Raw genomic sequence first — 16,954 nt, 5'->3', positions numbered from 1 at the left:
AAAATTCTGCTGTGAATTTGGTGAAAATCGGCTAAAATTTAGTTTAATTAGGTGTTGGGGCGGTGAAATTTGGATAATTTTTGGTTATTTGGAGTGTATATGCTATAATTTAATCATAAATTTGGTCCAAATCGGGTCAGAAATAGTCTAAACAAGTTTTGTGGGGATAAATTCTGTATAAATTCCGATTATTTAGAGTGAAAATACTAAAATTTAACCATAAATTTGGTCAAAATCGGGTTAGAAATAGACTAAACAGGTTATGGGGGGATGAATTTTGTATAACTTTCAATTATTTAGAGTGAAAATACTAAAATTCAACCATAAATTTGGTGAAAATTGGGTTAAAATCAAATTAAATATGTTTTGGGGGGATAGAATCTGGTTGAATTTCGGTTATTTAAGGTGTAAATACTAAAATTTGACCATAAATTTGATGAAAATTGGGTAAAAATTAGGCTAAATAGGTTTTGGGGGGATGATTTTTGGTTAAATTTTGACTATAAAATGTAAAAGTACTTCAATTGTTATATAAATAAACTAAAAATTGGACATAGATTACCCCCACCCGGGTCAGAACAATTTTACAAGAGCAAAGAATCAGTTGCCTGTTATTATTTTAATGTAAATTTACTGTATTTCGGCCGTAAATTTGATATAAATTACTCTATTTGTTTGGCTACTAGTGTGCTTTCACTTCTGTGCTAGTGGTTATTTTACTATTTTAATCCGATCGGATAGAAAAACAAAAATTCAGGCGTGATTCTTTCCTCTGGGCGCACCAGTTATCAAATTTGGCTGGGCTGCTACAGATCACACAATACGGGATCTCTTTATGTATGCCAGTCAAACTTGACAAAAGATATAACAAATCGAAGGCAAAGATATATGCCTAAGATCTGTCTGTGCTATAAGTCTCAATTTAAAGTAGTTGGGGGGCTGAAAGTATTTAATTTATAAAAGAGTAAATATAAAATTACAGCTTACAAATTACCAGTTGTGTAGTGATGAAATGGAGGTGAGCTGTTGGGCGATCGTTCACTTGGGTGTTTCTTCAGTTATGTTATTTGTCGAAAAAGAAAGTTATAAAATTAAATCTGGAATTATTTGTCTAAGTTATTAAACAATTTTGTTCGACTATCTTATTGTTAAAGTGAAGTTAAATTTTGAGAAAAATGAAAGCAGTTGTCTGCTGCTCGTTTCTGGGAGTGATTTCTGTCTCTCTAATTTTATTCCGTCCCACTTCGCTGAGAGAAACAATTAATTCCTCTCAGCTCCGTTTGGGCCGATAGGGAGCGAATCACAAACTCACGTTCATAGTGAGGTGCTTCTTAATTTTCCTATTGGCCGAGAAGGCAAGAGAATTAACTCTTTTTTATCTCACGGAAAAATTATTGAAACTCCAAAAAATAATAAAAATCTAAAAAGCTGAGAGCATCAATTATTGATTTCGTAGGCGCCTGTTTTCTGCTTTTCCCCTCTTCTAAAACCGCAACAATTATGGTTTTCTTGGGGGCTTTTTATGAGACTCTATTGTCTTTTCCCCTGAAGCAATCTGCTTCATCTTTATTGAACTTGGGGGGAAAGATCTGCATTGCAACTGTCAAAAGCAGAAGTAATTTAAATCAAAAGAAACTGTGGTTTTACAGGCCGCCTACGTTCAACAATGTACATTTTCTATCCTGGATATAAGCGAGGAGATCCAGGCCTAAAGTTGTGTTATTTAAATAAGTCGAACTGAGTTGTTTAAATACTTGTGTACTGGTAGTCTTAACAAGCGTTAGTTTGTTTAGCGCGCGGCGAAAGAATGGTTAATTAGCGCCTAAATACGTTCGCTCTAATGCGGGATTAATTATCCGTTCATTTGTAACGGCTCTCGTAATACTACAGTGCTCTTGAGATCATTATTTTAGTCATATTCTTTATTTGATTTTACCAAAATGTCTAAGGTTCTCCTGAGAAGTTGCTACCTCTTCATCAACTTTTAAAATAGTTTTTGCAGCCTTCCTTTGCAAACAAAATGTCTCGTTAGGTTTTTGAATTTTTAGACCTTTTCCGAAGAATTATATAGAACCAAGATTTAACAACCATAAAAAATTTGAAAATGAAGTTTTTTTGCGGACTTAGTATTTTGGCTATAATTTGAACCAGCATGAGACAATAATGGCAGACACAGCAAAGCATTACTCTAATTTAAAAACACTCTTTATTGATAATTCTTCTGTGCTTATCAAGTTTAAGTTTTTTCAACAAACTAATACAAACGGACATTATAGGATTTCAAAATGTTTTTATATGTACAACCACTTAATTTCAAAAAGCTAGTTTAAAAAATTTTCTCTTTATGGTGCAATTCCTTGTCGTTTCTGATTGTGAACAGAACTGTGACACAATTATCATCCAAGTAAATGTTTTCAGGGTATTTTTTCAACCCGAGATGATCGGTTACATTTTTAACAAAGCTTAGACAGATGTGAAAACAATGTAAGAATCTGTGAATTGAATAAAATTGAATTTTGATGGCAAAATAGCATAGCAAAATCAGGTAATCAATTATACTAGGTAACAGGTTTTTAGATTCAATATCAATTACTGAGAGCCCTGTGAAAAAGGAAAAAGGAAGTAGTTGGGATGATTGGCTGCTTTAATTGTTTAGTATTTTTTGTTAATAATTATTTTAATTTAAACATCCTATTGAATGAAAAATGATGAATGTTTTTAGTAGAATACCAGAAGATTCATAGTGATGATGCTCATGACGACGATGAATATGGCGAAGAAGGTGAGAGAACTGATCCTCCAAATACCCTCTATGGCCACATCTCCGAAGAAAAAGGTGTCTGTGTAGTCGAACTCACCAATCATCATTACCATAGTACGCAACATCGCATACAACACTGTGCTGAAGTCTTCCTGAAAACAAATATTATGTACAGGTTACGTAACTCTGATGACGTCACTGACGAAGTCTGGCATTGACCAAGAACCGCGTAGCCAATTGACATTTAAGACCAAACTTCTACGTGAGTTTAGCAGAATCACGTAACTTTCGCTTCAGATAAGAACTTGCAAAATCTGGCAATCTATATAGGAAAATCTGGCATTTTATAATCTGGAACTGTAGTCATCTGGTATTTTAAAACTTTGCTGATTAACGCTATTTCTTCTTGTTATCTGAACAACTCATGGAACTACAGTTTAATTAGTTTGACGGATTTTGGTAGCTTGTTTACAAAAATTTGGAAAGAATATCTCGCTGCTTGCACTTAGACGGATTTTTCAGCCAATAAGTTTGCAGTTAACTTTCCTTAGGCTGTCTGAGGTGTCAAAAGGCCAATAATATTCTACAATGCTGATACCAAGAAAGGTCCCAATTGTAAGCGTTAAGAAAAAAAACGAAGACATAGGAATTTTCTATTTCTTTCAAATTTGCTCATTTTCAGCGCATGGAGGATCATTTTTTTCTAATTATTTTATAGGGTAGTAGATAAGAAACAAAAATCCCCTTTGGACAATTTTCCCGGCTTTGGACGATGACCCAGGTGGGGATTGGGGGTGAAGTGAGAGGGGGGCTGATGTGGGGGTGGGGGTGTTGTGTGTGTGGGGGGGGGGATCTCTAAGAACCGCCTTTCACACCATAAGTATAAATCTTCAAAATAGTTTCTGTGATTCGCCTACTTGGCGATTAGTGAGCTGAAAGCACTTAATGCCCGCTGAGCGCTACCTGTTTATTCTGTTTTTGAGGACGAAAAGTCAAATGCGTCAGACAAAAAATCGATCAGGCGAAATATCTCATAAAAAAGACCAACAGGACTAATGTAATCGCTCCAAACGTCGTTTGAGAGCAAATGAAAACGTTTTTTAAACAACAGAACAAACTTGCTAGCCTAGGTTGCGACAAAGTTCCACTTACAGAATATAATAAGATTCATTTTTTGCAAAAAAAATGGAGCTGGCCAATAACACGAGCAATTAGTTTTAACATTTCGGTGTTCCCAAAATATCAAAAAAATATAACTTAAATCCAAAAACTTTGAAAAACTTAACCTTTTGTAGAATCAAAAAACTTAAATTTGGAATTGCAAAATATTTTCCGCATAATAACAATTTCCCTTCAAACAGTTTGTTGGTTAGCTCCAAAGCCCAAGGTCCTGGAGACCAATTATTTTTCCTCATTATTTTTTTCAAACATTTTTTTTAAGCAAAAAAAAAATTGGGCACCGTAGTAGCGTAAAAAATAAATGCCAGAAACATTTTTCCCCAATGTTTTATCCACTAAGGTTTGTTATCTTCGTATCTTCGCTGAATATAACACAAAGTTACTGCTTCGGGTTGTCGCAGCTTACCAAACAGATTTACACACCCTTTACAATGATAATTTTACAGTTGCAATTTTTCAGTTGCTTCTGAGTAGTTCGATTATCTGATATGACCCCTGTTCAACATTATGTTTCAACTGTATCTGATTTTAAAAGAAATGAAAAAACTACAGTTTTTGAAAATTGCTTAATCAATCTTTTTTCTCGTTTGTTTTCTTACACCGAACGGTACGCATTCTCAAATCCTGTTTCCAATTTTCCTAAAAATAATAATATAATCAACAATTTTAATGTTTAACTGTTTACTTTAGTGGGTATTAAAGTTTGCTAGATTTATCAAATTGTTTGATTTTTAAATCATCTTTCAGATCGAAAATTTAAACACACAAAACATTTTAGAGCGGTTCCTTCCGAGGTGAAAACGCCAAAAAAACAGAATTAAAACCATTTTTTTAAAACAATTTCTGTTGCTTTTTTATAACCAGTTAGGCACTTTTCTTATCTTGCCTATATAATTCTAAGTATCGCACTTCAATTTAGATTTCAAATATTCAGGACTTCTGCTGCATGAATTTTATCCCAAACTGAACTCTCAAAGTATCCGAGCTCTGAACTTTTAACTTCCACCTCCGTATTTTTATTCTGCCCAACACTATGATCAAATCCTATTTTACATTTCATAATAAATTACAGAACACAAAAAAGCTAAACACGTGCACTTATAGTTTAAAGCCTGTATATTGTCATCTGTTACGCCCAAAAAAAACTCTGTAAGGATACGGGTTAAAAAAAGGTAAGAATTTTGTCAGTTTTTCCTTATTTTTACCAGTCAGGAAGGGGTCATTTTCTACTTTTTTTACCGAAAAAATCTCAAGTGTAATACCTGGTTCTGCAGTAGACAGTAGAAACCCATAGCAAATGCCACTATGAACAGAATGAACACAGCAAAGAATTTGAGGAATGTCTGCAGCACATCAGTGAACATGACGACATAGATGCCAAATTTAGGGAACTTCTGAATGAAGAGGATGAGGTTGATCCAGGCCAGGAACAGGGAAAAGGCCCCACATTGCCAGATCAAGGACTAAAATAGGAGCAAGTTGTGATTTGAAACCGTTTTTGATTTCTCTGCAGTGAAGCAAGATTTTTTTACCATAAGTTTGTGCGAACGAATTGATGTGTACATTGTTTATCTTAATGTATATTATGGTGCGGGGTTGCAGTAATCATTGAAAGTTTTTTGAATACCATTAAACAGGAGTAAGCTATTTTTAAAATTTCAGAATCCGAGTGAGCAAAATGCAACCAAACAAGCGGCCCTAGAAGGCAAAATAAACATATACCAAATAGAAGCAACCCTCTGACCACGTTACGGAAAAATTTAACCAGAGTCGATTCTAAATGTCAATATTGTTGTATTTGAGAAAATGGGGTTCAGAGTTTCTGATGAGTTGAGCAAGAGTCTCTAATCAGACTATACAGACCATAGAATATTTTCCAGGCTTCTTTGTTGGGCTTCGCTTTATCCCTATATCCTCAAACCAAGTCGGTCTAATCAGAGCTGACTTAGGTCGCGCACCTCAACCTGGCCATACTTTTTTTCTCCGATGACCTATCAGCGTAGTCAATGCATGCGTCAGACTCTGAATCAGACAAGTTCCGTCCAAAATTTGACCTGAATCAGCTTCTGATTGTAATGTCATGTTCTGAATTTTTTTCTGATTCATTGCTGAGGTCGATTCGGTCTGGGAATTTGATCAGGAAGGAGGTATTCAAAAGCATTGTTTTTACCTCTGCAGTGATGCTGATATTTTTGTCACCTATGCCTGATGTGAACACACTGGGCACAGTCACAACAAGAGACAGCAAGTAAACTGTCCATTCCAGTAGATTCACAATCTGACTCACGTAGTCCCACTTCTTGTTCACAAGTTGGAACAACTGACAACACAAATAATCCGATTTATAATATTTATCGCGCAAGATTTTCTACAAAAAACCTGACAAGACAAAGTTTTTTCCTGCAAAATCTTGACTGATTAAATTTTTCCTGCAATTATGAAAATTATAGCTTTGAATTGATCACAATGGTCATTATACGTTAAGAACAATGCGTCTTACTGACTTTTTGAATATCAAATTTAAAACAGAAAAGTAGACAACGAACAGAAAGCGCGAAATTAAACCATTAAAAAAGTAACAAAAAATAAACGAAGAAAAAAAATAATTTAAAGTTAATGCTTATAAGTTAAGTTGACAGAAGTGGAACATAAATAAAGCTATCTTTTTTTAGGAAAATTAATGAAAAAAATAAAAATCTCCAAAAAAATGTATAACGGCAGTAACCATTTATTTCAAGTTGTTGTTAGATAAACAGTACAACTAATTCCCACACACTTAATAACGTAAATAATAGCACATTAAATATAATCAACCAATTAAATTTGTACTCTTCGTGAACTAAATTGTAATAATTTTGAGAGATAAGTTTACAAGGAGGCTCGGTAATTTGCGTTTGCACATAATGATCCGACCCCGCTCATCCACATTTCGGCTTAATTGAATACCAAATGAGGACTGGTCACAAAACTGTTAAAAATTCATGTAATTTTTTTGAAAAAAACTAGTGTTTGAATAAAGAAAAGCGTACCACTCAAACAAATCAGTGGAATGAAAATATGCCGCTTTAGAAAGCCGAGGAGATTTGCCATTTTTAAGAATACGGGACAAGACGAAAAAAAACAAAGTAACAACAAAAAAACATTAATAACATCCAAAACTCGATGTCTATCTCTAGAAAAACATATTAACAAAGTCTAAATAGCGGCAGATAAAACATAAACTAAACAAAATAACTAGTTCATTGTTCTTCACTAGAAAAGAATTGGAATCAGTCCTTGATGAGACTCGGTAAAAAGTAGACAAGAAACAACAAAAGCGGCTAAAAAAATTACGCTTATAATTTTAGAAAACAATTGGTTCCAAAATAATAAAAACACTTACATAAGAACTGAAATCATCCAATACGTTTGTAATAGGATCCTTTTGAACTCCATAATTTAAGACATTGGGACCTGTAATTATTAAGATTTTGTCATACGACTACACTACACAAAAACTGAAAGTACAAAAAATATCCTATATTCAAAAAAAATCTAAACTCAAACCAGAACACTGTGTCGAAGCCGTTAGAACCATAATCTTTTCCCTGAGAATACGAAATCTTTTGTTGTGCGTTTTTTGAACGCCTAAAAAGTGATATGTGACCGCTCATTAATGAGACAATGAGACTAAGTAAAAAAGATAAAGGAAAATATCAAACTTAAAAACAATGTTCTATATTTTTGGAAATATAAAACATTGTTTTTATTCATGAAAAAGATAATTTATACGTTGAAGTAAAACTTTGGATTAATTATTCTCCTGAACAAAACCATTGAGACTTTTTTGATCAGAGCGTCAAAAACAACAATATATATAAAACACGTTCAGATATTAGACAAAAAGCGCACGTTGCGTTCTGTGTTTTATAGGAAAATGTCAAATGTTAATAAAAATAACGTGAAATACAGAAAAAAACAAGAAAGAGAAAAAATTCAAAAAAGTGGTAACATACCCGTTATAACGATAATCATTTCGCTGAAAACCTAGATAAAGTAACAACGCGCCCTTTTCCGACGCTAATTTTGTGATATGTGGCCTGTTATTAAAACACTTTCTGGCTAATTTACGAAAATAGGTAATTATTGAAAAAAGACAAAAAAGAACCGAAGACGCAAAATTAAGAAGTAATTAAATTTTTTGAAAACAAAAAATTTTTCCAAATCATGAAAACGATCAGCTAACAATTCAATTCAGCTCATTAAACAGGTTCCTTCAGGCCTCAAACAGAAGACTTTAAGATCTCTCATTAATTAGAATAAGTTACAGGTTTACAAAAAGAAACTCTAACATCGAGGTAAATTTTGAAAAAATACCTTTTTGGAAAAAAACGGCGTTGAAGCTTTTAGGACCATTAAACCAATGAGAAAACTAGTTCTCTTCAAATTTACCTACAGCTGATGCCCAACGTGATATCAGAATTGTTTTTATTAAGACTGGGCAGCAGAACGACAAAAAAACAAAAGATTCAATTTTAAAAAACATAATTTTTTTTAAAACAGTTATTTTCAAAGTCATGAAACCTATCAGCAGTAGACTGAAATTAATAGACATGTTTGTATGTTCCACAACAAGAGCATTAGAGACTTGTCACAAAGCCCAATTTGTCATTTGGTAAGAAAAAGAACTTCAAATACAGACAATTTAAAAAAAAGTTAATTTTTTTTGCGAAAAACTGTTGTCGAAGCTATTGAAACCATAATTACTTCACTAATAAATATTATATTACATTTTTCTCTTCTCTTCGCCGAAACTTATATTGAGGTCTGTGATTAATGGGACTGGGTAACGAATAGACAAAAAGAACGAGAGGAAAGGCTTTTTAATAAAATCTATTACAATTGTTGAAAAGGTTACATTTACAGTCATGAAAAGCATCAGCTAACAACTAAATTCCGTAAACAGGCTCATATTTTCTTCCATAACAAGAGTTTGTTGGATATAGAAAATTTGACAAAACAAGTTCGTATATCATAGAAAAATGATGCTGTTTGTATAATTATCGAGATGCTTTAGCTGAAATCAGCTAAAATTTCTTGAAAAGAAAAATTTCAAAGAGTGCGCAGAGGTAAATTAGTTGAATCAAAATGTCTTATCAGTTTTTAGGTGTTCACTTTCGGCATATTTAAACAAACTTAACTAAAGAAGCAAATTTTTTGCAGTTTTCAATGAAAAAGAGGCTGATATAAAAAAAAAGAAGTGCACAGAGGTAAATTAGTTGAATCAAAATGTCTTATCAGTTGAAAGGTGTTCACTTTCGGCATATTTAAATAAACTTAACTAAAGAACCAATTTTTTTGCAGTTTTCGATGAAAAAAAGGCTGATTTAAAAAAGAAGTAAAAATTCGGGCCAAGAATTAGTTGAAAAAAATCATCGACAATCTTTCATCTTTAGAAAAAAACCAACAACACTTTTAATTAACTTTAACATACTAAGCAAAACTGCCAACATTATAGGCAAAAATTCCGGAAAAGGTGAATAAAAACAACGGATATCCGTCTATTATTCACAAAATTTTGAACCTACCTTGTTAACCCCTGAAAAAAAGTGAAAATAAAAAAAGCTTTTAAATTCCGTATTCTACACTGGGCGGGCTTTCTAGTGATACAACTCACAGTCCTCTACGATGAATGTATCATTCGGCCAAATTTGACTGAACAAAAAAACCAATTGAGTAAATAGTCCCCCTCCCCCACTAAAGTGGGTCGGAACAATATACTTTCAATTATCAAACCACCTGGTTCCGACTGAGGAACACAAAAACCAACTGATTACTAGACCAAACTTTGTTGGTTGTATCCAGAAGGTGCCGGGAAAATTCCGTGCAATGAAACTTGACTTATCCCAAATCACATAATTCAACAGGTTTTAATAGAAACCAAAGTTTAAAAAATACATGTAAATTTGGTGTAGGAAAAAGAAATAAAGATGTCATTCTTATTTTTTAAAGTCAGTTTGTCAATAATGATTCAATACGAACAAATTGATTTCACAATTTTGAACTATAAACATTTCTGGAAATCAAGGGGAATGATTAACAATTCTCTAACAAAAAAATTTCCAGCAACGTTTCCAAGATTAAAACTGCCTTTCCTTGCCATAGGAACGGTTAATAACCAATGTTTGAACGGTGATGGTGACATCTATGTGATGGTAACAATTACGTGAGATACGAAAAAGGTTCAATTTGGAATGAGAATACAAATTGGAAAGATATAAAATTTTCAAGGGAAATGATGATAATCGAAATCCAGACAGTGTGCATATCGCATTACATAGTTATGAGAACACAACTGGAACGATAACCGTTTTCTATGTATTAATTTCTCTGAAAAAAAAATAATTGTTCCGACCCCTCCTGAGGGGGGAGGAACTATATACTCAAACGGGTTTTTTTTTGTTCAGTCAATTTTCGCCGATCGATATATTCATCGTAGAGAGTTGAGACTGGTATCATTAGAAAGCTCGTCCAGCGTAGAATATGGAATTAATTCGTTTTCTACAGGGAGTTATCGAGGTTTAAACTTCACGTGTGAATTCAAGTGAATTCACGTTGTTTTTATTCACATTTTCCGGAATTTTTTCCTAAATTTTTGTCAGTTTTGCTAAAATTTGTTAAAATTTTTAAGAATAATGTCGTTGATTTTATTTTTAAAGACAAACAAGCATTATTGATTATTTTGATTAAATTTTCTTGGTCAAAAATTCTGGCTAAATATTTCAAAATTCAGCCTTCTTTATCAAAAACAGCACGAAATAAGCTACTTTAGTCCATTTTGATTGAATTTGCCGGCAGTACACCTCGAAACAACACTAATACAATCTTTGTAGACTCAGAAGGGGGCTTTTCCTACTTCAACTTCCGCTGAGAGTGCTCTGTAATTAAAATTTTGCCGTTTTTTGATAACTTTACTCGTTGATTATCAAAAATGCAGAATTTGTTTTTGAGTTTTCAACTAACAAATTTTCTACATCTACAACATTCGAAAAATCAACGAACAATAAGCATTATTCGGGCTAGTTTTGGGCCAATCTTGGATTGTTACAATACAAAAAGAATTCGGATTGTAATCAGTCGGTATTTTTTGAAAAAAAAGACACTTTTTTATTAATAAAGAACAGAACATATCAAATCAAAGCTCAGGAGTGATAGCTCCGATTGGCTTCCTCAGAAGCTCCAAGCTAATTTATTTAGTTTTTACTTGAAAGTTTATGGTCGTTTCGACTTTTAAAAATCATTGATTTTTAAATAAATATTGGCTTAATGAACTTTTCCTCTCCTTTTTTCTTAATTTTGTCAACTTGTAGCTTAGCGTCAGCAAAAAAGAATGCTTCTTCCTTCTACTGATTAAAAAAATTAGTCTCAATTGTGGTTTTAAGACTGAATTTTTTGTTTTCTGGCTTTGAAACTACTAGATTTCAGATTTGTTTGTTTTTAGAAATTTGCCAGTTTTTCACGTTTTCTAGTTTTGTCACATTATCACAATGTTGACAGTTCCCATATCACATTATTAGCGTTCAAAATAAAACACAAATGACCATATTAAAATCTTGAAAGATCTAGATTGTCGGTTTAACGGTCTTGACACTTCTTTCTTGAAAAAATTAATTGAATTTTTTAATTTTGTATTTAACTGTCATTTTTACATTGTCGTTTCAGTCGTATGAAATTTCCTGTATAGTGATAGTTTTCATTGGCTTTTCATGGAGGAATAAATGATCCGGTATTCTGATATTAGTAGATAGCTGATGGCTTCCACGGCTTTGAAAACAATCGTTTTCCAAAACTAAAAAAAAACTTTTTAACTTCGCAATTTTGTTCTTTTTGTTTTCCTTTTTGTTACCTAATCTCGTTAATTACAGGTCGAATTTGGCATTATGGGCGTTAAAAGAAAGTTTTAAAAGGGAGTGGTGTCCCAGAATCTATTTTTTTAAAGAATTCGTTATGACCTTACTGGTTTGACTATGACCGACACCGGTTTTTCACAAAAAAAAAGTAAATTAATTTGATTTTTGTCACATTTGACGTTCTTTTCGTAGACACAAGACTTATTCTGGATAACTGCACGTCTCAGGAGCTTCCCTTTGATGAATAAACGACCCTATTTAAGTATTTCATTCTGTAATTAATGTTTTTCTTGACTTTGGATGTAATTTTGTTTCGAAAAATCAAAAGTATTACAAACTTTTGCTCCTTTCTCTTTTTTGCCTATTTGTTACCTAGTCTCACTAATGAATGACCATATAATACATTATCGGTGTTTGAAAAAGGCGCAATCGAATATATTTTGAGGGCCAAAATATGGCTTGACGGTTTTAACAGCGTTTTCCGGAAAGTTTCAATTGAATTTTTGTTTGTAGTTTTTTTGTTGTTCTTTTTAGCCGCTTAAAAAATTGAATAAGGACAGGTCCTAATGCCCTTCTGTAGAAGCATTGGTAATCGTCAACCTTTGGTATTTTTTACTTGATTTCTAATGGTTTTCAACACTTTAAATTTATTTGTTTAAAACAAAATAAGCGAATTTTTTAACTTTACTGTTTTTATTTTTTTTTGTCTAATTGTTTCCAAACCTTTTTATCGACTGGTCCCATATCTTTTCTGGTGATTTATAAGTTATTTTGTTTAATTTTAGGTTTATCTGACGGTATGTAGAATTCATTAAATTTTGTTTTTTAAAACGGACATAAAGTTTTTGATGTAATTAATGTTTGTTGTTGTTGTTGTTTGATTTTGCTGTTCGTATTGACTCGCTTTCTTAATATTGGCATATCACAGCAATCTAATGCATCAATTTTTACTCCATTGAGTTAGTTGCTTTGGAGGATATCTTATCGTTCATACACAATTTTTTTTGAAAATTATTTGGGTTTTTTGGGATTCCCGAAATATAATTTTTGGGTTTTTCTATCTGTTCCTTATTTGGTAGCCAATTATGATAAAATTGTGGATGAGTGGGGTCGGAACCTTATGTGCCATCGCACATTATCGGGCCTCCTTGTTTTCGTTTAGTACTAAATTACACCAGTCAACGGTGATGGCCTTAAGCAATTATTTTGTAGCAATTAGGGCAGATATCAACCATTCAGATGTAATTTTTGAAAAAAACGGCTTTCTGCTTAAATCAGTTTTTTGCGCTGAAAGAATAGAGAAAGCTATTGCACAATGATGAACAGTAAAAATTAGTTCACATTTTTGAAGCCTTTATCTATTTATGACAAATAGTGAGGTAAATGAGTTTCAGTTGACCAACATTTAAAACTTTCTTCTTATTTTTTTTTTGAAAAAATATTTTATATTCCAGAATTGTCAGGTTCAAAAAACATGATTCACATCACAACACACATCAAAGTTTCAATTTATTCTGATGTTTGTTTGGGCTAAAAAACTAAACTTTAGTGATACAAACAAAACAAAGAAAGATCATGTTGACCTAACTTTATTTGAAAAGTGTGGTCAATCAGAATCATATATATTATCAGAGAGCATCTTTGACTGATATCTGTAATACCCGAAGAAGTTCAATTTTGCATGTTTTGAAAAACAAAGAAGCAATGCAAACCCATCTTACGATGCACGTTAGTTGAAAACAATTTAGCTGTGAGCTCTGAACTTAAGAGGGATAAAAAATTTTAACCAAATATTTTCTTGACTTCTGAAATAATATAATACTATAAACAGATGAAGATAAAAAACAGGTCACAAAGGATAAAAACAAAATGATAATCCGTCAAAACCATCCCTACAATCTGAGAGCGCAGAAATAAAATGTCCATCAAAAGACTGGATGTGCTCAAAGATTATTTTAGTATTGACAAACCTCCCTGGATAAGTTGAATAGGGCGGATGCAATGATGACCCACTTTCCCAGGTAGTGGAAGAATCGAAAGGCAGCCCAGTTTGTGTGTGACCCAGGACTCTTTATGTACTCTTCAAGAGTCGCATTTGTTGAAAAATCTAAAACAGAACTCAATGAATCCACTTGCTTAATGAAATTTTAATTCATCCTATCTCACAATTCAAAAGGCGTCCAAGAAAAAGAATATCCAGTTGAGAGATGTTGACGATATTTCTTTTTATAGGAAAAATCCCAAAAAATATGCAAAAAAGTATTTTTGAAAATATTGCTTGAGGATAATGTTCAACTAGAAGCTATACGTTTTGATAATTGCAAAGAAACCGTTTCTGGAACTTTCTTGAGGAAATGGTTAACAATTTCTCTCAAAAAGAGACAATTAAAAATTTAATTCCAAGTTGTTAAGAAAACTGCAGTTTTCGAATGCCTTACGCTCGGGAACAGCGATAACCAAATTTTTGAACGATAGGCATAACCAATTCCGAAATATTGTAGACAGGGGAAAAACGAGTATTCCATTTGCGAAGCACGAGACATTTTTTTTCAAATTGTAGTAATACTTTCTTTTCATCTCAAAAGCAGAATAATCTTTTCTAAATAGTAATGAGGTCTGATCTTAAGAGCTGCGCAGAAAGAAATAAAAAATTGCATTCCAAAAAACATAAAAATTCTCGATAATCAACCTTGTTAATTTCAATCTTGTTAATTAATCAATTTTGTTAACTCATCTTGCTAAATCAATCTCATCCTATCTTTTTATTTTATTGGAGCAAAAATTAATTTTAGCGGAAAACAGTGGAAATGAATTCATGTCAAAAAAGTGTTTTATTCAATTTAACGAAAAGCGTTTTGCAGAAAAATTGTCTCAGAAAATCGTTTCCATTAAAAATAAACATAAATTTCTGTCGAGGTGAGTTTTTGCCTGAGACTAATATTTGGGTTCTCAAAAACCATAAGAGGTCAAATACTTCAGCACAAAAAGTGACAATCTAACTTTAGAGAACTTTGTAGTTGGAGATGATCAGCCAGAATTTCAAAATGTCTTATGCCAGAGTCACGTATCCTTGCTTAAAACACTAACGTGTACCTTTTAAAAAGCCAAAAGTCTGCAGTGCCAGATTTTACAATGCCAAATTGCATATATGCAATTAGTCAGAACTTTGACAATCATGAACTTTCGTCATTTCAAAACGTGCACATTTTGTGTTTTCAACAAAGTTACGCGACGCTGCGGAAGTCTCTTAGAAATTCTGATTCAATATCTTGAGCTGCTTTGCAGTTCTCGATAAAAACCAGAAGTCCAGAGTTACTTCCGAAGTCACGTAAACTATATTTAAAAGAAAACGGACTAACGTCGGGTGAATTTCTCTCAAACGACCGGTTGTCTTTGTAAGTAGCTAGCCACCTGTTTACTGAGGCTAGCTTTAGCTTAATTGAAGGGGCTTGAGGTGGGCGCAGCGGGGGGGGGGCTGATGGGAGTGGGGAGCAACACTGCCTTGGACTGCACTGGTCCCTTACGGCCTGAACGGCGTGGTGTGCAGGGGTAGGGATTGGGGGCTGATGTGAGGGGGGTCAACTTCTAAGAACCACCCTTCACGCCATAAGTATAAGTCTTCAAAACAGTTTGTGAATCCGATGCTTGGAGACTAGTGAGCTGAAAGGCTCTAAGAGAACTTATTACCCACTGGGCGCTATCTGTTTATCCCTTTACTGAGCACAAAAAGTCCAATGAGTCAGACGCAAAATCGGTCAAACGAAGAGTGGCATTAAAAAAGAGACCAACAGGACTAATATAATTGCTACAAGCTTCGTTTGAGAGCAATTAAACAGGAAACGTGCACGTTTCAAAATGCCTGGAAATCAATTTATGCCATATATTTAGGAACCTCTGGATCGATTATGCTTCGGTGAGGGTTCCCGGATCTTAAAACAAATAGATAATCAGCGCTGAATTATAGTAATTGTCAGTTTGTGTTTTTACTATGAAAATAATTTGATCACGTCAATTTTTACCATAAAAAATGTAATTTTGGACAAAAAATGAAGTCTCTGCAGAATAAAAACAGCATTGGATTTCTAAAATTAGCGTAAGCTGTTCAGAATTGGTTGTCAGCCTTTTCTCAGAACTACACTTAGAGAAACAAACAAAAAGCGTAATAATAATTAATTCATGAGTGATTAGTGAAACTAATACTCATAAAAAAATTCATTTGTACAGTTGAATACCATGAATCAGTACGGGTTTACCATGAGACTGAGGTCCGGTTGTAAAGACATAGATAAGCCAAAACAGAATAGATCCGAATTTCTGGGATTTCACTTATACATTTTCAACTATGTATTTTTAATTTTTAACTAGTTCTGCATGGTTTTGCATACTTCATGTGCGTTTTAAAAAATGGACGTGATTGTTTAAGAGGTATATTCTCACCATTCCAGAACTCGCGTGGCTTTGTGACAATCATGAATCCAGTGAAAAAGATGAGGAACACGCAGTACTGACTCAAGTTAGCATAGTACACGTATCTCCCGAATGTGTTCCACTTGTAATGCAGAAGAATTGTCACTAAAGGATGACGTAATAGGTGCTCTGCTTTACTATTCACCTGAACAAAAGATTTTGTTTGTTTTTTATTATCGACCGAAACCTCCCTCCCCATCCATTTCAATTTTGAGAACTTGCATCTATTGGTTAGCATATTTTCAATTACAGTATGTCAAGAATCTTTCACTCATAGATTCAGAATTTGAAACTAACCCCCCCCCCCATCCGGCAGATTATAAACTTTATAAACGATTAAATATTCGCGCCTCTCCTATACAAAACATTATTAGTACGAAAACCAGCTTTAGTTTGCGTCACACAGCGGAGTGAAAACAAAAATTTTTCACGAGGCTCACTTCCCAAAATTGGTTTAAATGTCTACATTGAAAAATATTTTTCAACTTGAAAACAGTAAAAATTCGTTTAATGAAATTACCCAATAGACCAATTTCGTCTCGTGATCACAATGTTTTAAATTTCTTAATTAGATTTCTATTTAAGCAATCGAAACTTTCTAGGTTAATCGGAAACTTCACATCTGCTCAAATCATGAAGCAGTTAAATCATCACTTGA

At 33.2% G+C, this 16,954-nt stretch overlaps 1 protein-coding gene across 1 annotated transcript in view; it reads right to left on the bottom strand.

Annotated features, from left to right (window-relative positions):
• LOC142341062 (transient receptor potential cation channel subfamily A member 1 homolog) overlaps window positions 1–16,954 on the bottom strand; it is a 77,291-nt gene that overhangs the window by 24,258 nt on the left and 36,079 nt on the right. Inside the window, exons 11-15 of the mRNA XM_075391906.1 lie at window positions 16,267–16,441; window positions 13,800–13,936; window positions 6,111–6,260; window positions 5,203–5,403; window positions 2,731–2,913 (exon numbers count right to left, since the gene is read on the bottom strand). Of these exons, the coding sequence (XP_075248021.1) occupies window positions 2,731–2,913; window positions 5,203–5,403; window positions 6,111–6,260; window positions 13,800–13,936; window positions 16,267–16,441 (846 nt within the window). The remainder of the gene's footprint in view (window positions 1–2,730; window positions 2,914–5,202; window positions 5,404–6,110; window positions 6,261–13,799; window positions 13,937–16,266; window positions 16,442–16,954) is intronic.

The sequence above is a fragment of the Convolutriloba macropyga genome, chromosome 6, assembly GCF_964194025.1.
Source record: "Convolutriloba macropyga chromosome 6, txConMacr16.3, whole genome shotgun sequence".
In the NCBI taxonomy this organism is placed as follows: domain Eukaryota; kingdom Metazoa; phylum Xenacoelomorpha; order Acoela; family Convolutidae; genus Convolutriloba; species Convolutriloba macropyga.
This window is presented reverse-complemented; position numbering and strand designations above follow the sequence as displayed.